The sequence below is a fragment of the Piliocolobus tephrosceles genome, chromosome X, assembly GCF_002776525.5.
Source record: "Piliocolobus tephrosceles isolate RC106 chromosome X, ASM277652v3, whole genome shotgun sequence".
Taxonomy (NCBI): domain Eukaryota; kingdom Metazoa; phylum Chordata; class Mammalia; order Primates; family Cercopithecidae; genus Piliocolobus; species Piliocolobus tephrosceles.
In genome coordinates, this window is record NC_045455.1 from 5,056,466 (window position 1) to 5,082,675 (window position 26,210).

At 38.0% G+C, this 26,210-nt stretch overlaps 1 protein-coding gene across 2 annotated transcripts in view; it reads right to left on the reverse strand.

The window, feature by feature from the left end:
- MYO16 (myosin XVI) overlaps positions 1-26,210 on the reverse strand; it is a 626,143-nt gene that overhangs the window by 372,079 nt on the left and 227,854 nt on the right. For both annotated transcript variants that reach the window (XM_023217640.2, XM_023217641.2), the window contains exon 10: positions 4,564-4,714. In XM_023217640.2, coding sequence (XP_023073408.1) covers positions 4,564-4,714 — 151 coding nt within the window. The remainder of the gene's footprint in view (positions 1-4,563; positions 4,715-26,210) is intronic.

Genomic DNA, 26,210 nt, shown 5'->3' on the forward strand with positions numbered 1-26,210 from the left:
TTTTTTTTTTTTTTTTGAGACGGAGTCTCGCTCTGTCGCCCAGGCTGGAGTGCAGCGGCCGGATCTCAGCTCACTGCAAGCTCCGCCTCCTGGGTTTACGCCATTCTCCTGCCTCAGCCTCCCGAGTAGCTGGGACTACAGGCGCCCGCCACCTCGCCCGGCTACTTTTTTGTATTTTTTTTCAGTAGAGACGGGGTTTCACCGTGTTAGCCAGGATGGTCTCGATCGCCTGACCTTGTGATCCGCCCGTCTCGGCCTCCCAAAGTGCTGGGATTACAGGCTTGAGCCACCGCGCCCGGCCATGGTGAAAGCATTTCTAAGCTTTGAAATGTTAACCAACATAACATACTATTTTGCATTATTATTTTCTAAAATCATCTATATTTACATTGAAAAGTATAAAGTCCTGTGGATATGTTGACTGGAACTATATGAATTTACAACAGATCCGTGCAGGGAGTAGAAGACGTTACTGCTCTGGCAAAACCAGAGTATGTAATTCCAGTCAGTCACATACAGCCAGTCTATACAATAATAACAATACAAATAATACATCCATCTACTGGCATCTGCATAACAACCATACAAGGCTGGTCTTATATACCTGTTTTTTTTGTTGTTGTTGTTGTTGTTTTTTGTTTTTTTGTTTTTTTTTTTTGAGGCAGAGTCTTGCTCTGTCGCCCGGACTGGAGTGCAGTGGCCAGATCTCAGCTCACTGCAAGCTCTGCCTCCCGGGTTTACGCCATTCTCCTGCCTCAGCCTCCCGAGTAGCTGAGACTACAGGCGCCCGCCACCTCGCCCAGCTAGTTTTTGTATTTTTAGTAGAGGCGGGGTTTCACCGTGTTAGCCAGGATGGTCTCGATCTCCTGACCTCGTGATCCGCCCGTCTCGGCCTCCCAAAGTGCTGGGATTACAGGCTTGAGCCACCGCGCCCGGCATGTACCCATTTTATACTTGAGGCTCAGTAAGGCTATGGGACTTCCACAGAGTTCCTGAGCTGCAGACCTGAACCACAGCACAGCTGCAGGCTTCTCTCCCGCTTTCTCTCTACTCCAGGCTATCGTGGCTTCACTAAACGGAATAATCACTTGACTTCAATTTCAACCTTAAACCTAATTTAAGTAAACATTTCTGAAAGAAGAGAGGGAGGAAAGAGGGAAAATAAGAAATTAGGGAACCAAGAAAAGAATGAAAAAACCCAGCAGGTCAGGGAGGGATGGGATGGGAAAGGAAACCAGGAGGGAAAGGGAAGAGAAGGAAGTCTTGCACATTATATGCCACTTAAGAAACATTCTGAGTTCTCAGAGATATTATAAAAACAAATGTCAATTTTAGTGGTTCTCGGAAATAAAAAAAAATAAAACGTCAAATCATGTCTTCAATATTCTTTTACATAGTTACCATTTGATAAGACCTACACTTTGTAAAAATCTGGAAAGAGAGATGCAAAGTAGTTTTTATTTTAATTTTTAAAAATTTTCCACATGATGTATTTATCTCTAAAGTGTGAATCAGAGCTTTATGGCTTTGAAAAGCGTTTTGGAAAGCTTTCCTATGAAATGTGAATATATAATCCATTCAGTTTATCAGGCTGCTCTTCCCTGGAGAGAACCGTCCAGCTAGCACCTTGTGGGCAAGAACATAGGAGAACATGATGGCTACAGTGCGGCATATTACCGGGTGAATATCAGATCACACAGGAGCAGAAAGCCTGGGTAGCCACCGTTCTCTCTCTATTAACGCATAAATAGAACATGGTTACAATTACTTTTTATGTCTAGGATACAATTATAAAAAGTCTACATTAAAACAGAAAAGTTATCCTAGGAAGATTACACTTGCTATTCTTATGTCCTGAATGTCTTATATTTGAAGAATATTTTATGTCTTTTAGAAACATCTTATTAAATTACCACTTTAAAAGCAATGAATCTGCTAATTATAAATTGTTTTAACTCCACAGAGGGAGAAATCTCAGTACTTTGATGAAATGGTTGACCTAGTTTGCTCTTCTTTAATTAAATAAATATCATTGTACTTACTACTGCTAAACTCAAACACCTAATTAACACAGCTTGAAAGCAAATTAATAGAAATGTACAATAATTTCACATATACACATTGACTAAACGTCATGCCATATCACTAATTGCATTCAAAAGTTTTTGAATGTTAGTTAATTTGAACAGTAGGAAATCAATTCACCTGAGATTTTCCACACACTTCTATAAATGAATTAAGAAAAAATACTTCAAAACAATGTCAGTAAAAACAAAACTACATTTTAAAGTTATCTTTAATTTCTCCAGGTTATATAATGAATAACATTAATTTTCCCATTCTTAGTAAAAAATTAAGGTATGAGGAAAATAACTCCGTAAGTTTAAAAATAATATTCAACTGTTGGTCATACTCAATTTTTTGCTCACATACCTATTCTACTAGAATGCTATGACGTAATATTTTGATTAATAAACAAGCTATTGAAAAAATGAAATATTTCCCCTCCCAAAAGGTAATACATGAATATATATATATATACACACACACACACATATATATATATAAATTTTGTTAAATCTAAAGGTGAGCAGTAATGGTTTTATATATAACAAGATAAAGCAGCCCATAAGACTTTACTCAAAGTGGCTGCCCGTGAAAACAATTAGGAAACAGAACTCATTCTTGAGTTTCAACTGTTGCAAAATGACTCAGAAATTTGTTTCCTCAACACTCACTGCAAACTAATTTGAGTCTTAAATATCTGTAATGAAAACAAAAACCAAGCTTTTAGATTACTACATTTATGGGCATAAGTGTTAAAATGTATGAGGGGTAAGAGGGTGTTAGACACTAGTTAATTAATGGTTATTTTTCCTCTATACAGGATAGTATTAAATCATAACTAGAAATGGAAAGTTATGTCAGACATTAAAATACACAAATTATATGGCTCAGAAACACGTGGAATGTCAAAAGAAGTTAATAGGATCCTTAAGAAAGTTAAGAATATTTTGCCAGGTGTGGTGGCTCACACCTATAATCCAAGCACTTTGGGAGGCTGAGGTGGGAGGATCACCTGAGCCCAGGAAGTCAAGATCAACCTGGGCAACACAGTGAGACCCTATCTCTTAAAAAAAGAAAAACACACACACAGAAAAAAAAAGTCCGAGCATGGTGGCACATACCCTAGTCCTAGCTATCTGGAAGCTGAGGCAGAAGGATCACTAGAGCCTGTGGGGCTGAGGCTGCAATAAGCCATGATTGTGACACTGCACTCCAGCCTGAGTGACACAGCAATGTTCTGTCTCAAAAAATATATACGTATTTTCTCTTAAATTTTACCTAACCTTTGATTTGTCTAGTACTGTGGACTCACTGTATTTCTCCAAATTCATATCTGGAAGCCCCCATCCCTAATGCAACTGTATTCGGAGATAGAGCCTATAAGGAAGTGATTTAGGTTAAATGAAATCATAAGGGTGGGATCCTGATCCTACAAGATTACTCCAGAGAGTGCCCTCTCCCTGCTCCTCCCAGCCTCTCCCTCCTTCCCATTCTCCCTGCCTCCTCCTGTCCACCCTGCAAGGACACAGCAGTGGGAAGGCACCCTGCACCTTTAGTCAACCTGCACCTGGACCTTGGACCCCCAGAATCCAGATGCCTCCACGACTGTGAGAAATGCATTTCTGTTGTCGAAGTCACCCAGACTGCGGTGTTTTGTCATGGCAGCTTGAGCCGATGAATACACCTGCTAAAATTTAAAAGTGTTTCAAATGTTTTGCTTATCTGCTTTAGTTACTTGAAATAACAAAAATTACTAAAATTAAAATTAAATTTTAAGAAGATCTTTAGGAAACCTGGCTAAAATATCTATAAGATATGAAAAAATAGATACACTGAAGAAAGCTATTTTCAAGGATGCAAGTTATTCTGCCACTTATAAAACAGAAATATACAAAAATCATTTATTTCTGTGGCCATAATAAAATACATTAATTTCCATAACTCCAAGCTCATTCCCCTCTCCCCCTTCGAATCCAAAATTACCTCCCATAACTTGGGCGCCAGACAAGGACATATACGCACACGCAAACACACACACACGCAACGTAAACACACAGATACACACAAATACACATGCAATGCATGACCACAATTACTTTTAAGAATAAATGATTCAGTGGCTGGTTTGCCCTTCTTGTTCGTAAAATATTTGGATCATTGAAATAAACCAAAAAACACAGAATACATAAAAATCAAAATAATGACAAATGACTCGACTGGAAATATTCAAGAAGTAATGAGCTGGCTGAGTTTACATTCCTAGTATATAAGTCAAAACCAAAATTCAAATTGTAAATCACAATAGCAATTATGCGCGTTGATCAGCAGAATGCACTAATTGTTTATGAAAACTGCAAGCAAAATATTAATCTAGGCATTAATTTGTCTTTGAATATAAATTAGTGCACACTTGTTTTTGAAATATGTGGGATTTTTAATACATTACTGGATATGAAAAAGTACTGGTAGACATGCGGTGAGGGAGGGATTGATTACCTGCTCGGGTTTGGTGGAACCGCCCATCGTAGGGTTTTCAGGGGTGCTGTCCTGAGACTGCTGCTTACACAGACCTTTCGTTGCATCTTTGAACATAATGTCTTTTTCCAACAGACTGTCTTGCTTGGCAATTGGTAACACCAGGGGACTGCTAGAGGAAAAAAAGTCAGTATTACAATTAGTCTCTTTCTAATGTTTTATCAACTGGAAATTACCAATACAGGATAGCTGGACTATAGATGGTGATTTTATTCAGATAAATACTTCTTATAAACTGCAGGAAAAAAATTAATAAGAAATCTGTAAACTTTAAAAAAATTAATTCCAAACTTTATTCAATTTTAACTTTAAAAGAAAAAATATATACTTATTTGAATTCCAGAAGAAAATGTTTACAAATGTATATCTGACTATAATAGATCAATCAATAAACAATTTAAGTGCTGAGATTGAAATGCATGGCTGAACTAGACAAGATTTAACATTTAAACGCAAAAATGGATTGCAAACAACTGAATAAAGGCATAATTGTATAATTAGTTTAAAAATCACTCATTTAGGATTTAAAATACAAAATCATGGGCAAAATTTCAAGTTTCTAATGGAATAATAACACGAGAATTAAAAATAATAATATCTTTAAGGACTGCAACATTACAAACAGAGTAACTTTTGTTCATTCTATACAGCTCAAACAAAGCCAAAAAATAAAAGATACTTAACTTTGTATTCTTCTATTGACTTTATTGCCAAAATACAGCCATTATTTTATAATGTTCATTAAAAATAGAAAATAAATGATAAATGTTGCATCGTATCACTAAGATTTAAAATGTGCCTCCTGAATTGTTACCATATAAGCAGAAATGCATGTGTATTTAATCAAGCGCCATCTATGTAAACATAATTATTTCATGTAGTCTACCATAGTCACTGTGATTCTAACTAGAGCTAAGTGCAATTTTTTTTTTTGCCTCTTTTAAAATTCTATTTATTGAGGTCTAGTTTACATACAGTAAAATTCACCCTTTGTTGTTCAGTTCAATGAGAGTCGACTGATATACATAGTTGCATAAGCAAAACAACCAGCAATGTATAGAATACTTTATCACCTCCAAGAGACCCTTTGTGTCCCTTGGAGTGAATTATTATTAGGTGAATTAGTGGCTTCTCACACTGTGATTTTTATTTGAATTTCATTTTCTTATTTTAAAACTTATTAAACAAAAATGGAATATATTTAAGGTGTATAATGTGGTGATTTGATATACATTTTGTAAAGGAAACTACAATTCTATTAATTAACATATCACATTAGATCTCCAAAATTTGCTCATCGTATGATTTAAAGTGTGTGCTCTATGACTGACACCTTCCCTTGCTCCGACTCTCCAATACCTGGCAGCCACCGTTCTACTCTCTGCTTCTGTGATTTTCAGGTTTTTAAGAGTCCACACATAAGCAAGATCATGCAATATTTATCTGTCTGTGTCTGGCTGACTTCACTTGGCCTAATGTCTTCCATGTTGATCCACTGCAAACGACAGAATTTCTTTTTTTTTTTTTTTGTAGCTGAATAATATTCTGTAGATATGTACCACAATTTCTTTATCCTTTCATCTGTTCACGGGCCTTAGATTGTTTCCATATTATCACTATTGTGAATAATGCTGAAATGAACATGAGATGGTACATACCTCTTTGAGATCTTGATTTCACTTGTTTTGAATAAAATATCCAGAATTGCAATACTGGATCATGTGTTAGTTCTATTTTTAATTTTTTGAGGAGACTCCATACTTGTTTCCGTAGTGACTATACCACTTTGCATCCCCACAGTGTTCAAGGGGCCCCTTTTCTCTATACCCTCACCAACACTGGTTACCTCTTGTCTTTTGGATAATTTTCATCCTTATAGATTTGAGGTGGTATCTGGTTGTGCTTTGAATTTAAATTTCCGTGATGACTAGTGATGGTGAGGACCTTTTCATACACCTGTTGGACAAAATTGTATATCTTCTTTGGAAAAACGTCTATTCAGGTTCTTTGCTCATTTTAAAAACTTAAGAGTTTTTTTTACAGTGAGCTATGTGAGTTCATTATGTACTTTAGTTATTTACCCCTTAATCATATATATTTGCACATACATATGCACATACACGTATATACCTAAGTATACAGTTTGCAATTATTTTCTCCCATTAAACATGCTACTCTTTCATTCTGTTGATTTTATTGTTTTCTTTGCTGTGCAGAAGCCTTTTAGTCTGATGTAACTGACTTATTTTTTCTTTTGTCATCTGTGCTTTTTCTTCTGGTGTCATATCCATAAAAATCACTGCCACAAAAGTTGTTGAGGAGCTTCTTGATTTTTTTTTTGGAGGTTTATGGTTTTAAATTTTATATTTAATGCTTTCATCCATTTGACTTAATTTTTCTACATAGTGTAATACAAGTGTCCAATTTCATTCTTTTGTATGTGAATATCCAGTCTTCCTAGTACTAACTATTAAAGTAACTTTCTTTTCCTCATTGCGTCTTGGTACTCCTGTCAAAGATCAGTTGACAATATACACTTAGGTTTATTTCTGCACTTTCCATTCTGTTCCATTGGTCTATGTGTCTGTTTTATTGCCAGCATCATACTATTTTGATTACTATAGCTTTGTTATATAGTTTGAAATCAGGGAATGTGATGCTTTCAACTTTGCTCCTTCTGAAATAAATAGCTTTTGCTATTTAGAGTTTTTGTAGTTCCATACAAGGTTTCTCTTCTTTGGCAAAACGTGGGCTCAAATCTTTTGACTATTTGTATTGGTTTCTTTTTTTTTCAGATTATTGACTTTATATATTCTGTATCCAACTCATTTATCAGATAAGCTCTTGGCAAATATTCTCTCCCACTCAGCATCTTTGTACTTTTATTTGCATAATCGTGTTTCAAAGAAAAAAGAATTCTCTTACAGTTTGTGCTTCTGTGACTTATCTAAGTTCCTTTCCTAACCCAATGTCACCAAAAATTTCTCCTGGGTTTTACTCTAGGATTTGTACAATTTTAAGCTTTACACTTTGATCTATGATCCACTGTGAGTTGCTTTTTGTATACAGTGCTATATATGAGTTGAAGTACATTATTTTCTCATATGGATGTCCAAATGTTTCAGCATTGTTTTTTTAAAAATGACTTTCACTTCCATTTAGTAGGACACATTTTTAAAAAATCAATTGATCATATCTGTGTGGGTTTATTTTGGGACTCTTCAGAGTGTTTCATTGATAGAATCATTCATTATTAAATCAATACTACACTGTCTTGATTTAGACTTGAAACCAGTCATGTGAGTCATCCAACTTTATTTTTACTTTGAAAATTATCTGGCAATCTTTAGCATTTTCATATGCATTTTGAATCTGTTTGTGAATTTTTACAAAAATACCTGCTGTGATTTTGATTAGCATTCCATTCAATTGATAAATCAGTTTGGTGAGAATTGAAATACTGACAATGTCAACTTGTGTCATGCATGAAAACAAGTACCTTTATTTTGATCTCTGTCAATTTCCTTCACCAATATGTTTTAGCTTTCAGAATGAAAATCTTCCAAATAATTTTTAATTTATTCTGTTTTATGGTTTTATGAATGTATTTTAAAATTCCAAGGCTGAGTGTAGAAGGATTGCCTAGGTCTAGGAGATTGAGACCAGCCTGGGCAACACAGTGAGCCTCTTCTCTACAAAAAGTAAAAAGTTAGCCAGCTGTGGTGGTGCGTGCCTGTAGTCCCAGCTACTCAGGAGGCTGAGGTGGGAGGATCACTTGGATCCCTGAGGTTGAGGCTGCATTGAACTGTGATTGCATAGGTACGCTCCAGCCTGAGTGACAGAGTGATACCTGGTCTCAAAAAATAATGAAACAAATGAATAAATAAAAATAAAATTCCAACTTCCATTTATTGAATTTTAGTATATAAATACACAAATGATTTTGTATATTAACCTTCACACAGCAAGAAGAGAATAAGCCGAATGGTTGCTTTCAGTAACCACCACAGACGCATCACTTTGCAGCCCATCTCTATGCCCTGCCTTGCAACTGAACCATAGAACCTAGGAAAGCATGAATAAAAAAAAGAGACTAGCAAATAGGCCAGGCCTGATGGAAAGGCAGGAATATTAAGAAATAAGTTTACAGAAACACAAGGTCAGTCTTCCTTATTTTGAACTCCGGATGATGATGTTTTATAGTGTTTGAGCCAATGAAAATACCTGCATGTATGTGAGGGGACAGAGGATCATATATTAATATGAGATAGCATGGCATAGTACAGATGTATGGACATACATTTTCAAGTCAGTATAACTACCATGTTTGATATCTGGTTATACCACTTTGGGTGAGTTATGTAGCCATTCTGCAAAATCAAACTGCAAATGGACTATAGTGAAGGACTAATAACGTAATGCACAAAAAGGGAGTAGCACCATGACTATGGCCATAGCAGGCAATAAAATCAGCTGTTGTTTGTATGTGTCTAGAACTGTCAAGCTTCTGAGATTTCACCCTACTTACAATCTAATAAGTTAGTTTGTTACTATTCCATGGTTAGTTGCAGAAGACAAGAGTTCCCTGGACGAGAGATAAAAGACTTTATTACTCAAGGAAGACACAGAGCTTATGTTTATATCAGTTCTTCGTTTATATTTGTCTTCTTATGTTTATATTTGTCTTCTGTTCCATGTAGTGAGGAGGGGGAAGTAGAAAGAAAGCAATACAGTTGGATCTTAATGGATGCCAACACTAGAGAAAGTGTTGTTACAGAAGAGAAAGCCAGATAGATATCAAGTATCTTTTGAGCAAGCAACAAACATTGCATCAAGGAGCAAATAAGTCAGTTCCTTCTTTTGGGAGTGAATGTGATTCTTTAAATTTACTCAGTTGTCTATGTAGCTATCTACATATGCCCTGCGGTCTGATAAACTGAGCAAGAATGTGAAGGATGCTCATGGATCAAGGTAGACTGTTCTTCTCAATAGTATAGTTATTAATTGAAAAACAATTACTATGAAAAGGATTATAAAGCTTACAAAAATTACATAGCCAGATCTGCTTGATACTGCTGTGATTTGAATATTTCTCGCTAGTGAGGCAGTATTGAGAGGTGAAACCTTCAGGAGGTGATTACGTAATGAGGCCTCTGCCCCCATGAATAAGTTAATCGACTCATGGATTAATAGATTATTGGGTTAATGAATTAATGACTTATCATGAGAGTGGGACTGATGGCTTTATAAGAAGAGGAAGAGAGACCTGAGCTAGCACTCTCAGCCCCTCATCATGAGATATGCTGTGCCACCTTGGGACTGTGCAGAGAGTCCCCTCAGCAAGAAGGCACTCACGAGATGTCACCCCTCAACCTTGGACTTCTCAGCCTCCAGAACCACAAGAAATACCTTTCATTTCTTATAAATTACCCAGTTTTAGGCAGCCTGTTATAGGCAACAAAAAATGAACTAAGACAAATACCATCAAATGATAAAATACTACTTCCAAAGAGACCGTCTTTCTTCCGCAAGCACCAATGGGACAATACTTGTCTGCTGTAATTTCATTCATCATTCACAGAGTTCCCAAGAATATGTTCTATGCTTCTTTGAAACAAAACCCCTTCACATATTTTAAAAAGTTGTTATGGTGTGTATGTGTATGTGTGTGTGTGTGTGTGTGTATATATATCTACATATATATATTTTGAGACAGAATCTCACTGTGTCACGCAGGCTGGAGTGCAGTGGTGTAATCTTGGCTCACTGCAACCTCTGTCTCCCAGGTTCAAGTGATTCTCCTGTCTCAGCCTCCTGAATAGCTGGGACTACAGGCATGAACCACCACGCCGATCTAATTTTTTTTTCATTTTAATTTTTACTAGAGATGGGGTTTCATTATGAAATTCTGAGGCCAGGCTGGTCTCAAACTCCTGTCCTCAAGTGATCCACCTGCCTTGGCCTCCCAAAGTGCTGGGATTACAGGCGTGAACCACCGTTCTTGGCCTTTCCCTATTGTTTTCTATAATTTGAGTGAACTATCTGCAAAGCATTGTATTAATTATATGACATTTAACATGTGATAGTCTTCTGTTCTAAACACTCTACATGTATTAAATTTGTTTCATTTTCACAACATTAAAAAGTGTTCATTATTTTATAATGTCTATTTGTTTTATGAATGAGCGAACTGAGAGCACAGAGGAGAAGAACTTGCTCTGGACACACAGCAGGTGCTACTGGAGCTGAGGTTTGAATCTGTCGGATCTAAGCTACAGAACCTGTGTGCTTACCCACCTGCCACACTGTCTACATCTACCCTCATATCATACAAATATTTTCTGTATTTTTCTTCATCTATCCATCGTATTTTCTTTCTTCTTTGTCAGAGAGTTTTATAAACAAAAGGGAGGGTTTGCATATACCAGTTTTTTTGAGTCTAGGGTGATTAACAAAAGGGTAGATTGGTCAAGGTCCAAACAAAGAAGACAGTTTATGAAATACAAAAAAGATCACCAATTATAAAGATTTCTTTAGAATAAATACTTTAGAAGAAGAACTGAATTTAGTAAAATAGTTGAAATAATCCTTTTATATCTCAAATCTAATTGCAGTATCACTAGTAGACTCTATGAGAGCTATGGTTGGAAAAAAGATTGGCTTAAGACTATGGAGATATCATTCTAAATCAGATTTTACCTCAAGTTGGCTGCCACCTGAACTTTTAAGGCCTTTGAAATCTCTGGGTCACAGCTTCACCTTTGCAAAATGCAAGAGTTAAACTAGGTAATATCTAAGTGTATATCAAGCCCTACAGTTTTGTATTCTTAATAAATAATCTCTACACATAGAACTTTTCACCTGCATCTCAAAAATAAGTCACTAACTCACTCAATTATATCACAGGTTATATAAAATATACCACTAACAATAATCGCAAAGAAATAGTTACAGAGGCCAGGCGCGGTGGCTCAAGCCTGTAATCCCAGCACTTTGGGAGGCCGAGACGGGCGGATCACGAGGTCAGGAGATCGAGACCATCCTGGCTAACGTGGCAAAACCCTGTCTCTACTAAAAATATAAAAACTAGCTGGGGTGTGATCGCATGTGCCTGTAATCCCAGCTACTTTGGAGGCTGAGGCATGAAAAACGCTTGAACGGAGGTTGCAGTGAGCCGAGATCATGCCATTGTACTCCAGCTTGGGTGACACAGAGAAGACTGCCTAAAAAAAAAAGGCTGGATGTGGTGGCTCACGCCTGTAATCCCAGCACTTTGGGAGGCCGAGACGGGCGGATCACGAGGTCAGGAGATCGAGACCATCCTGGCTAACATGGTGAAACCCCGTCTCTACTTAAAAAAATATAAAAAGCTAGCCAGGCGAGGTGGCGGGCGCCTGTAGTCCCAGCTACTCGGGAGGCTGAGGCAGGAGAATGGCGTAAACCCGGGAGGCAGAGCTTGCAGTGAGCTGAGATCCGGCCACTGCACTCCAGCCTGGGCGACAGAGCGAGACTCCGTCTCAAAAAAAAAAAAAAAAAATAGTTACAGAGACTCTCTGTATTTACACGCTGTTTGCGTGCTGCTATAAGGACATACTTGAGACTGACTACATATAAAGGAAAGAGGTTTAATTCACTCACAGTTCCACATGGATGGGGAGGCCTCAGGAAACTTACAATCATGGCAGAAGTCACCTCTTCACAGGGCGGGAGGAGGAAGAACGAGTGCCAACAGGGGAAATGCCGGATGCTTCTAAAACCAGCAGGTCTCATGAGACTCACTCACTATCATGAGAACAGCATGGGCAAACCACCTGGATGATTCAATTACTCCCACTGGATCCCTGCCATCACACGTGGGGATTACGGGAACTGCAATTCAAGATGGGATTTGGGTGGTGACACAGGCAAACCATATCATTCTGCCCGGCCCCTCCCAAATCTCATGTCCTCACATTTCAAACATCACGCCTTTCCAACAGTCCCCCAAAGTGTTGACTCATTCCAGCATTAACGCAAAAGTCCAAGTCCAAAGTCTCATCTGAGTCAAGGCAAGTCCCTATCGTCTATGAGCCTATAAAACTGAAAGCAAGTTACTTACCTCCTAGATACACTAGGGGTACAGGCTTTGGCTAAATAATCCCATTCCAAATGGGAGAAATTTGCCAAAACCAAGGGGTACAGGCCCCATGCAAGTCCAAAATACAATAAGGCAGTCATTAAACCTTAACATTCCATAATGATTCTCCTTTGCTCCATGTCTCACATTCAGGTTACACCGATACAAGAGGTGGGCTCCCACGGCCTTGGGTAGCTCTGTCCCTGTGGCTTTGCTGGGTATGGCCCTGCACCTGGCTGCTTTCATGGGCTGGCATTGAGGGTCTGCAGCTTTTCCAGGTGCATGGTGCAAGCCTTCAGTGGTTCTACCATTCTGGGGTCTGGAGGAACATGGCCCACGTCTCACAGCTCCATTAAGCAGTGCCCAAGTGCGGACTCTGCGTGGAGGCTCCAACGCCACATTTCCCTTCCGCTGTGCCCTAGCAGGGGTTCTCCCAATGAGGGCTCTGCTCCTGCAGCGAACTTCTGCCTAGAAATCCAGATGTTTCCATACATTCTCTGAAGTCTAGGCTAAGTTTCCCAAATCTCAATTCTTGACTTCTGAGCACCCACAGGCCCAACACAAGTATTCCACCAAGGCTTGGGGTTTGCACCCTCTGAAGCAAGGCCTGAGCTATCCTTTGGCCCCTTTGAGCTGCAGCTGAGGCTGAAGTTGTTGGGGTGCAGGACACCAAGTCCCTCGGCAGCACATAGCAGTGAGGTCCTGGGCTCAGCCCACAAAACCATTCTTGCCTCTCAGACTTCCTTGCCTGTGATGAGGGGCTGCTGTGAAGGTCTCTGACATGCCCTGGAGACATCGTCCCCACTGTCTTGGTGATTAACACTTGGCTCCTTGTTACTTATGCAAATTTTGGCAGCAGTCTTGAATTCTTTTCCTAATAAATGGGTTTTTCTTTTCTACTGCATCATCAGGCTGCAAATTTTCCAAAATTTATGCTCTGTTTCCTTTTGAACACTTTGCTGCTTAGAAATTTATTCTGCCGGATACCCTAAATCATCTCTCTCACTCAAGTTCAAAGTTTCACAGATCTCTAGGGCAGTGGCAAAATTCTGCCAGTCTCTTTGCTAAAGCATAGCAAGTGTCACCTTTGCTCCAGTTCCCTGCAAGTTCCTCATCTCTATCTGAGACCACCTCAGCCTGGATTTCATCGTCCATATCACTATCAGCATTTTGGTCAAAGCTATTCAACAAGTCTCTCAGAAGTTCCAAATGTTCCCACATCTTCCTGTTTTCTTCTCAGCCCTTCAAACTGTTCCAGCCTCTGCCTGTTAACCAGTTCCAAAATTGCTTCCATACTTTCGGGCATCTTTACAGCAGCACCCCACTCCCAGTACATATTTCCCGTATTAGTCTGTTCTCATGCTGCTACAAGGACATACCTGAGACTAAGTAATTTATAAAGGAAAGAGGTTTAATTGAGTCACAGTTCCACATGACTGAGGAGGCCTCAGGAAAATTACAATAATTGCAGAAGGCATCTCTTCACAAGTTGACAGGAGAGAGAATGAGTGTCAGCAGGGGAAATGCCAGATGCTTATAAAACCATCAGATTTTGTGAGAACAAGTTCACTATCAAGAGAACAGCCATGGGGGAATCTGCCCTCATTATTCAATTACCTCCCACCAGGTCTCTCCCAGGACATGTGGGGATTATGGGAACTATAATTCAAGATGAGATTTGGGTGGGGACACATCTAAACCATATCACTCTTTCATTCATATAAGAAAAAAACCAATTCTAAGTAATACAATTGTTTTGAAAGGCAGCATATTAATTAGTCATGCACTTATTTTCTACAAGAAAAGTGCAAATTGTATACCTAAGCTGATGGCATACAATATTTTAAATTTCCATAGAACAATTGTTTAGGGATCTTTCTTTTAAAATAAAATATTTTATCTATAATCATTGTGATTAATAATAGCATTCAGACAATTTGACTTCGATATATTTAAATTTTCGCTTACTATGTATTTGTAGAATTTAATGACACATATAATAAAATGTTATTTGTTAAAAAAATTTTAATCATTGGTATTTTCTTAATACTCATTAGATGTTTATTGATTGGAAAAATATTTATCAGATTATATTTAAAATTAAGATGTAATTATATTTATATATGTGTGTTTGTGTGTGTGTGTGTGTGTGCATATGTATATATATATATATATATATATACATATACAAGTGCAAGACTGAATAAAAGAGGAAACATAAAAAGGGTAAAAGGAAAAATTCCAAGTTAATAGTAGTTTCATCAAGAAGGTGGAGTACTGACCCAGAAGGCCTTAACCTTCTTCTCTCAGCCAGATTTTGGACTATCTCTAATCCTCTGAACTCCCTTTTCTTGGAGCAATGACTTTAGAAAACTGAACTGCAAGTATTTTCTCTCCCTCTTTGAGATGTGTATCTTCTCCCAGCCTCTGGCCAGTTTTACAACCCAGGGATGTCTTTATGACCTGGGAGTCATCCCTTTGAAGTCTAAACAGGGAAGAACATAGCCCACATAGTTTTTGCGGAGCACAGGAGCCTAACTTTGATAAACAACCATTAGCAAATGCCCATGGCTTAGTCACCTTGACCAAACTCTACCTAAAGTGTTACAGTACTTTCCCGCTAGCTCACCCCAGCACTTAGAAACTCTCCCACTTTTTGTTCAGTTGAGTTGAGTTCAATCATTCTCCCTTAGTGCAATAGTTTTTAGTAAAGTCTTTCCTTCCTGTATAACTTCTCTGGTACAACTTTTCTTTGAAGCAAATGAGTGATTTTTTTTCATGCTTCTATATGTTTTTCTGCAGTCCAAATTTTCTTCAACAAGAAATTCTTATTCTGATTATAAAAAAGAAATTATTAGTAATAGAAGTTTTATTTGGTGAGAAAAAAAGAAATGAGACAGTATATTTTCTACGGGTAAGACAGATCCCATAAACATTTAAAAAAAGAAATTCAGTACCATCCAAGGATAGCTTAGATTAATACAGTAGAGACAGATTTAACTCTGACTGTGAAAAAAAATTAGATGAGAATATACCAGCAGACAACCAATTTCTGAACTCTACTGGATTTATGCCAGACTTACTTATCTTGACAAACGTAAAAGTAACTTCATGCAGAGAAAATGTGCCTATAGGAAATAGGATTTTATTTCTGAAAATGGAAACAGGAATGTAATAAAATGAAACCAACAAAGGCAACAATTATCACCCATTGTAACTAAAGTAATTTTAGAAAACCATAGAGATGAAAAACAATTGAATATATTGAGATACACCAGGCCAACAACAATAACACACACACAAAAATAACACAAACAGATGTAAAGATATGGCATATGTGACTTGGTTATTTTGGTGCTTAAAATAACTGACTGAATAGACAGTTCTAAATGTTACTCCTACAAACGTAGCTACATAAATTGTTCACCGTAGAAAATTCAATTAAATTTTTGGTTTTTTTCTGCTTCTGTAAAGATCTAAAGATTAATATTAAACGAAAGAGCTCTTGAAGAGATTTGAATTAATTGCTGCATATTTGGTCCTTCTAAAAATTAATTTTTGTAAGAATTTCTTTTTATAATATAAAGACCATTATGGTAAAATATTACCTATGTCTAAAAAGCAAATAGAACTTTCAATGTGTCATTGGCTGAACTGGAGTTTGTATTGTTTTTCAGACATATTAATCTTGATAGCTCTCAACAGATATATATCTGTTGCATATATATTTCTGTTGCAAAATATATATTAAAATATATATATTTTTTGCATATGCAAAAAAATTTTAACAGCTCGTTTAAGGGAAAATCTGTAAATTAAGTATAATTTAGTACTTTTATGTATATATGAAGGAAGATTCTGGAAGTTTCAAGTGTTAGCTTTGCTAGGAATGCTCCCTGAACGGATCATTCTGTCCCTGTATTCGATGACATTTCTCTTTGTGCACTACTGGACTTCAGAATACCTAAGAGAAAATAATTAGGGAACTCATTGACAGGTTTATCAATACTTTGTAAACACATTCTGTAGAATTTAACAACGTAGTTGTAATATGTGATTAAAAAGGCTTGATGTTTTATAGATTACTAAATAAAAAATTATAAATACATATCAAATGAGTTATTTGATACAAAAGTTATTTGTAATCTAAAAGACAATATACAAATATGATGTATTATTGCTTAAATTGCTTAAATACTATGCATTAACTGTGGGGAAAAGAAAGAGACCAGGCTGTTACTGTGTCTATATAGAAAGAAGTAGACATAAGAGACTCGATTTTGTTCTGTATTTAAGATGCTGTTAATCTGTGACCCTACCCCCAGCCTTGTCCTTGCAAGAGACATGTGCTGTGGTGACTCAAGGTTTAACGGATTTTGGGCTGTGCAGGGTGTGCTTTGTTAAACAAGTGCCTGAAGGCAGCATGCTTGTGAAAAGTCATCACCATTCTCTTAATCTCAAGTACCCAGGGACACGTACACTGCCAAAGGTCGCAGGGACCTCTGCCTAGGAAAGCTAGGTATTGTCCAAGGTTTCTCCCCATGTGATAGACTGAAATATGGCCTCGTGGGAAGGGAAAGACCTGATCGTCCCCCAGCCTGACACCCGTGAAGGGTCTGTGCTGAGGAGGACTAGTATAAGAGGAAAGAAGGCCTCTTGGCAGTTGAGATAGAGAAAAGCATCTGTCTCCTGCCCGTCCCTGTGTAAAATCCGATTGTATGTTCTGTTTACTGAGAAAGGAGAAAACCGCCTTAGGGCTGAAGGTGGGACGCGCTAGTGGCAATGCTGCTCTTTATGCACTAAAAAGGTTTATGGAGATGTTTGCATATGCATATCAAGCACAGCACTTTTCCTTAAACTTATTTATGTCACAGAGATCTTTATTCATATGTCTTACTGCTGACCTTCTCCCTACGATGATCCTATTATCCTGCCACTTCCCTTTTTCTAAGATGGTAAAGATAATGATCAATAAATATTGAGGGAACTCAGAGACCGGTGCCGGCGGTGGGTCCTCTGTATGCTGAGCGCCCGTCCCCCGGGCCCACTTTTTCTTTCTCTATACTTTGTCTCTGTGTCTCATTTCTTTTCTCAAGTCTCTCGTTCCACCTAACGAGAAACGCCCACAGGTGTGGAGGGGGCAGGCCACCCCTTCAATTAATATTCTTTAATATATTAATATGAAGCGAAACCACACAAGAAATTTTATGCCACAGTTTTCTGATTCTGCAAAAGTAGAACTGAAGGTGACAACTGGGACATTTTAATACTGAAAGAGGGCTTTATTCATCATCATGCTGGCGAAACAAGAAGAAACCAGACTGGACCAAATGGGCACATATGGCCACTCTAGTTATGAGAAATTTCTGCTTGTGAAAAAGAGGTGTTCAGGACATACAAATCCATACGGGGCCCGGCAGAGTGGCTCACGCCTGTAATCCCAGCACTTTGGGAGGCCGAGGTGGGTGGATCACCTGAAGTCAGGAGTTCAAGACCAGCCTGGCCAACACGGTGAAACCTCGTCTCTACTAAAAACAGAAAAACTAGCTGGGCACCGTGATGCACACTTACAATCGCAGCTACTCAGGAGGCTGAGGCAGGAGAATTGCTTGAGCCCAGGAGGCGGAGGTTGCAGTGAGCCGAGATTGTACCATTGCACTTCAGCCTGGGCAACAGAGTGAGACTCTGTCTCAAAAAAAAAAAAAAAAAAAAAAATCCATATGGAACATTGAAACACACTGGAAAGTCAACGTAGTATCATTTGCACAACTTCCAAATCTTTGGAGTTCTAAAACTTTGGCACAAGAAGCAAGATACCCCAAGGGCATGATACTCCAAGGTTACAACAGCTATAGCACGAGTCAATATTCCTTTAGGCTGCCCACATCAGAAACTAAGCATAGTATCTTAAAGAAATGGACATTGATTTTTCTCACATAACAAGAAAAGCAGAAATAGGAAGCCCAGGGATGGTAACTTTCTCCAGATCTTCTGGGGCTTTGATTTGTTCTAGCTTCCTGCTCTGTTGTTAGAAAGTAACTTTCAGCCTGGCATGGGGACTCACGCCTGTAATCCCAGCACTTTGAAATGCCAAGGTGGGTGGATCACCTGAGGTCAGGAGTTCGAGACCAGCCTGGCCAAGGTAGTGAAATCCCATCTTTAGTAAAAATACAAAAATTAGCTGGGTGCGGTGGTGGGCGCCTGTAATCCCAGCTACTTGGGAGGGTGAGGCAGGAGAATCGCTTTAAACCGGGAAGCAGAGGTTGCAGTGAGCCAAGATTGTGCCATAGCATTGCAGCCTGGGCAACAAGAATGAAACTCTGTCTGAAAAAAAGAAAGTAACTTTCATTTTTTGGTTGCAAGATTATTTGGCATTACCAGGTCACGCACTTCCATGCCAAGAAGGAAGGCAACAGAAGAAAAGAAACAAGTATGCTTACCAGAGAAATCTGTCCTTTTTAATCAAGAGATTAACAACATTCCTTGCAGCCCTATCCTGTTAGTTAAACACTAGCTAGATTTAGCAAATAAAAAATCTTTGACAATTATGAATAATAAATTTGTTATTGCAAATTCAAATTTAGCTGCATTTCTTGCATTTTACCTGTCAACTCCATGCCTGGTAGATTTCTGCATGTGTTTTAGTGGCCAGGACAGTGGCTGGTACGGTCTGAAAGTTTGTGTGGCCCCTACATTTATATATTGAAACCTAATCCTCAAAGTGATAGCATTAAGAAGTAGAACTTTAGGAAGTAACTAAGTCATGAGGGTGGAACCCTCAGGAGGATTAAAGCCTGGACAAAACTGTCCCCAGATCACTGCGCCCCTCTTCCACCATTTCAAGACACTGTGAAGGCACCAGACATGGGAAACAGGTCCAGCTACATTTGAATTTGCAATAAAAATATTATTACTAACAGAAACAGATGTAAAGATACGGCATATGTGATTTGGTTATTTTGGCACTTAAAATAATGGACTGAATAGACAGTTCTCAATGCTAATCCTAGAAACACAGCTACATAAATTGTTCACTGTAGAAAATTCATGAACCTTTTGTTTTTTTCTGCTTCTATGAAATAAGATAAAGATCCAAAGATTAATATTAATATCTGACATATTTAAGACCTTCCTCCAAATCTATTGTGAGTCTTACCCGTTTACTAAGGTCAAAAGGGGCATACTGCATTACATATTGTTTCATTCAAATATCCCCATGGGGTATTTCTCCTCCCCAGCAGCCACTTGGCTGAAGTCACCCTGGGAGCAACTCCAAGAAGTCCCTTTTCCTGTGGCCCTCGGTCCTGCTCAGGTCCCCGCCTCATAGTCTTTCCTCATCCCTAGGAAAGCGGCATTTCCTCTCTATCCCAGGTGACAGATGACTCAGAATCTCTGGAGACCCAGCCCCCACACAACTTCATCAGAGGATTCACATCCAATCAAAGCTGGTCTTTACTGATACTGGATTTTCTTTCCAGCGGCTTAGAAAATAAGATTTTCTCCATATGGTTATAATCAGCTTAAAAGCACCCAGTGGAAGGCCTACCACTATTTTTGTCTCAGCCTATAGCTACAAGGCCTTTCTTCTTTAGATGCTTTTGCTGACAGTTCAAAGATAAGTGAGGAACATCTTTTTCTGGTCATTTCTTAAGTAGTTATTTAGTACTTACAATGAGGCAGATATTGCTCTAAATGCTTTAGAGCAGTAACTCAGTTATGAAGAAAAACCCTATGATATAGTTATGATTACTATCATCATCAAACTCTGATGTCTTGCAGTACAATTATGCTAACCGCCAAGGGCCTACAGGTTAAGGGCACAGTCCTCAGCAAGACTGCCCCCATTTTAGATTCCAGCCAAAAGTCTGGGGGTCCCTAGGTCACTTGAACTTTTGAGCAACCAGCTACAAATTTTGGGATTCTCACAAGCCCCCCAGGTTTCACAATCTACTAGAATGGCTCACAAAACTCAGCAAAGTACTAATACAGCTTTATTATAAAGGATACAAATTAGGACAATCCTGGCAAACAAAAAATATGAAAAGGTCTGAGAGGGTCCCAAATGCAGAGCTTCTGAGACCCCTCCCCAAGGATGCAGGGCACATCAAACTCCAGCCTACCGATGTGCTCACCAAATCGGAGTCTCCATGGAGCTTCAATGTCCACAGTTTTTACTGGTGTCTCATTGCATAGGCGTCAGTGATGCCATCATTGGCCGCATGTTTGAACTCCCATCTCGAGCCTGTCCTGCCCCTCCTGGAGGTTGGGCTGGTTTTAATCACATGATTGGTCTTTAATCACACTGTTGTTTTTTCTGGCATGACTAGACCCTTACCCTGAGTCATCTCACCTGGTAGGATAAACTCAGATGTGATCCAAGGGGCTCAAGAGTAACAAAGACACTCTTATTCCGTGGGAAATTCCAAGGATTTGGTTCCCTCCCAGAAACCAACGACAAAAATCAGCCAGATTCTTTACAAAACAACACCTACATTTTGCACTTGAGTAAAAATGTCACAGAGCGGTTGAGTGAATTGTTCAAGGTCATAGAGCCAGTAAACAGCAGAGCCAGGATCTGAAGCTGGGTACTGGCTCTGGAGTCTCTGCCCATAAGCGCCACACCACCAGGCTCCACCAGGAACACTCAGAGAGGGAGTTTAGGTGCTATCAATTTCCTTTCTACAGCCAAACGATAAGCTTTGGAATTACAAATAAAAATACCTCCTCACTGAAACAATAACAGATTTAGCACATGTGTGGCATGAGTCATGTTCTTGAAGCTCCCAGCCTCAGCTAGGTGTGTATCAAACGGTTAAGTAAAAGGACATGCATCCAGGTGTTGTTATGAGAATTAAATGAAATTACCCACACAAGTTTGCTCAAGATTCAACACCTGGTAACTGCAGTAAAAAATATCGGTTGTCAAAATTGTTGTTGCTATTATTAAAAATAAATTAAGTTAAAAACCCCCTTTCATCAATGAACTACTCCACTTAGGCAACATGCAGAATTTCTATGGGCTTTTCCCCAAGGGCTCCATGAACTAGAATATTAGAAATGCAAGTTGGCACATATCCAAACTGCTCAGTGATTACAACCCTAGGTGAGCACATCCATGCTCAGACACCAAAGGGCATATTCAGCAGCAGTTGTTTCATCAGTGGCAATAACAGCAAGCGAGGCACTTGAATACATCTAAGGACAGAAAGGCAACACAGAGAGGAGGCGCCCCGTCAGAAGTAACAGAGGAGCAGAGTGAAGAGCAGTCGAGTATGGAAAGAAGACAAAGCAGGCCTACAGGGATCTGGCCTTACAGATACAGAATGTTACAGGTGGAAGGGTCTTTGGAATTAAAGCTGTGCATTTTTAGACATGCAGTTGAAAGTCAGGCAACATGGGGAAAACGTAGGAATGATGATTGGATAGGAGACACTTTAGAAAACGTGAAATAGGCCAGGCGCGGTGGCTCAAGCCTGTAATCCCAGCACTTTGGGAGGCCGAGACGGGCGGATCACGAGGTCAGCAGATCGAGACCATCCTGGCTAACATGGTGAAACCCCATCTCTACCAAAAAATACAAAAAACTAGCCGGGTGAGGTGGCGGGCGACTGCAATCCCAGCTACCCGGGAGGCTGAGGCAGGAGAATGGCGGGCACCCGGGAGGCGGAGCTTGCAGTGAGCTGAGATCCGGCCACTGCACTCCAGCCTAGGAGATAGAGCCAGACTCCGTCTCAAAAAAAAAAAAGAAAATGTGAAATATGGGATAACCCAATAGCATAGGAATTTCCAGTTCATCAAATATATAAAGACAGGCAGTGTTTATTGACAGCAGGGCATAGTGGAAGTGATGTCCTTAACCTTACTAAATCATGATGTACTGCACAAAATGCTCACCAAAACAATAAATGTGAGTTTATTGTAAAGCAGATATTTGACTTGTATCCTGAGATAACAGAAAAAAAAAAATTAACTATTCCATTCTTTCTTGCAATTGTAGCAAAATATATTCTGGGAAAAAGGGAAAGAAACAAATCACCTGGAAAATGCAAAGGAAGAGGAAGTTGGGATTAAAACTGATGAAGAAAAGTGAGCAGCCATGATTCAGATGACGGAATACATGGTGAAGACATGGACAGTTGTTCCTCCATTTTTTATTGCTCTTATACATAAAACTCCTATGAATATTTATGTATAGGTTTTTGTGTAGACATGTATTTTCATTATCTGGGAGATAAACAATGTACCTAGGAGAAGAATTTATGGGCCATGCGGTAAATCTATGTTTAACTTTCCGAGAACTGCCAAATATTTTTTCATTACCGCCTCACCATTTGACATTCCCACTACCACCGTACGAGAGTGACAGTTCCTCCACATCCTTGCCAACACCAATTTGCCTTTATTTTGTTGTTCTTTATTAATGGCCATTCTAGGAAGTATAAAGTGGTATCTCATGGTGGTTTCCATTTGGATTTTCCTGATAAATAATGTGAAGGATTTTTGTGTGTGCTTATGGGCTATGATTGTATCTTCCTTGAAGAAACATATATTCAAATGCATTGCCCATTTTTAAGGGAGTTGTCTTTGAGTTGTAGCCATTCCTTTACATTTTTTTAGATATACCACTGAAGAAATTTTCTCCCACTGTTTTTTTTTTTTTTCACTTTCTTATTACTGTCTTTGAAACCACTAAAATCTTGAGTTTATCTATTTTTGCTTTTCTTGCTTATCTTTCGGTGTCATATCTAAGAAACCATTGCCTCATCTAAGGTCAGACAGACTTATATTTTTTAAAGAGAGTTTTATAGTTTTATCCCTTACCTTAGGTCAATGATCTATTTTGAGTTAATTTTTATGTATGTTATAAAGTACAGGTCCAACTCATTATTTTGCATGTGGATATCCAGTTGTCTCAGTGCTGTTTATCGTAAAAGGCTATTCTTTCCCATAGAATCATCTTGGTATTCTTTGCAAAAATATGTTAACCAGAAATGTAAGGGGTTCTTTTTGGATTCTCAGTTCTATTCTGTTGATTTATATCCTATGCCAGGATCACAATGTCTTAGTTATTATAGATTTTAAGTAAGTTTTGAAATAGGGTTGTGTGAGTTCTCCAACTTTGTTCATTTTGCCCATTACCATTTTCAGAATTCTGGGTCCTTGAATTGTTATGTGATTTTAAAAATCGGCCTATCAACTTTTTCAAAAAGTCATCTGATTTTTTATAGAGATTGTGTTATCAATATTAAGTCTTCCAATCCATGAATGTAATATTTCTTTCCATATATTTAGGCTCTTTAACTTCTTTCACTGATGTTTTGTAGTTTTCAGTGTAAAAATTTGCAGTTCTTTTCTTAAATTTTCTTGTAGGTATTTTGTTTTTCTTATGTTGTTGTAAACTAAATTGTTTTTTTAATTTTTCCTTTTTTCCTCCCCTACTGAGTAAGTATGTTTTTAATCTCATTTTTGAATTACGAATCGCTGTGTATAGAAGTATAGATTGTTTCTGTGTCTTGATCACGGGTATTGCCATCCTCCTGAACTATATTCTTAGGTCAAATAGGATTTTGTTGTAAATTCCTTAGAATTTTCTACATACAAGATTATGTCATCTGAACATAGAGATAGTTTGACTTCTTCATTTCCAGTTTGGATACTTTTTATTTATTTATTTATTTTCTTGCTAGGTTGCTCTAGCGAAAACCACCAATACAATGTTGAACAGAGCTGGTGACAGCAGACACTCTTGCCTTTGTCCTCATCTTATGCGGTAAGTGATCTGTTACCATTGAGTACAGCGTTAGCTCTGTTTTGCTTTTGTTTTGTTTCCTTTTTTTATTTTTTGGGGCTTGCCCTTTATCAGGTTGAGAAAATTTCCAGCCATTCTTAGTTTATTTACTTTTTTCTCATAAAAGGGTGTTGGGCTTTGTCAAATGCTTTTTCTGCATATGTTGAGATAATCATTTGATTTTGTTCTTTATTCTATTAACATGATATACCATATTTTCTGATTTTTGAATGCTCAGCCTTGCTTTCTTGTCATAAATGTCACAAAGACATATTGTGAAATCCTTTTTATATGTGGCTGAACTTGATTTGCTGGTGTTTTATTTAGGTGTCTTAAAGCTATATTCATAAGGTTGTTGTTTTCTTTTCATCTGACATTTTTATTTGATTTTTGTACCTGGGTAATTCTGACCTGATAGAATGAGTCAAGAACAATTCCCTGCTCTTCTGTTTTTGAAAGTGTTTGTGATGAATTGGTGTAAATTCTTTAAACAATTGGAAGAATTCAACCTTGAAGCCATGTGGACATTAGCTTTTCTTTGTGAGAAGTTTTTGATGACTAACTCAATATCTTTACTTGCTGTAGGTCTATTCCAATGTTCTCTTTTTTTCTTTAGTTCTGCTTCTTGGTGTTTTCTTGGAGTTTGTCAATTTCATCTAGGTTATCTAATATTTTGGTGCACAACTGTTAATAGTATTTCCTTCTAATTATTTTTGTTTCTGTAAATTCAGGAGTAATATTCCTTTCATTTCTGATTTTGGAAAAGAATGGTCCATGCACAATTGAAAAGAATATGTATTCCACAATTTCTGGATGAAGTGCTCTAATTGTGTCTGTTAGATCCGATTGGTTTATAGTGTTATTTAAGTCTTCTATTCCCTTGTTGATATTTTGTCTGCTTGTTCTATTCGTTTTTGAAAGTCGGGCATCAACGTCTTTAACTATTTATTCAGACTAAGTATTAGTCATAACGCAAAGCTCTTTCCAGTAACCACACCACCACCTCTGAAGAATATGAATATATAAATTCATAGAGATCTGTTTTAGAGGGGTTGCATTAGAATATCCAGATTTTCATATATTTGCTTTTTGTACATTTTCACCATGGGTATTTCTATGGTTTTAAATGAACTTTTATATCATGTTAAAACCCTTCATAAAGCTTTCCATCTTTGTCTTACTTATTTTAATGCATATTTTAGCAGTAGCATTCTGGAGGTAACAAGCTTTCCAATGTTTAATAATTTATCTTTCAGTAATTTTATAGGTGCTATCAATTTTTTATAATATTGCTCTGAATACACAATTGCTTTACCCAGTTGCTGTTTTTGAAGGTCTTTAAAATGATGTCACAGACTTTTAAACAAGGTCCCATAGATTACATGCAATGTTATTTATTCATAGAGATTTACTTATTGATTTAGATACTCACAGTCCATCTCTACCTGACAATGTTTGCTATCTGTTTTGTTATATATTCCAAGCACCACAGTCAGTAGATTCCGAACAAATATTTAAAAATGAATGAATATGTAAGCATACCTAAGTTATATACATAAAACCTGTGTTTATATGTCCATATGCTGGCAAAGAAAAACTCCGGAAACATAAGCATCATTTTATGAGTTAAATGAACACCTATTCTTCAATAAATTTAACATTAATTCGAATGTTATTTGTTATTCACACTTTGTGTCACGTTTC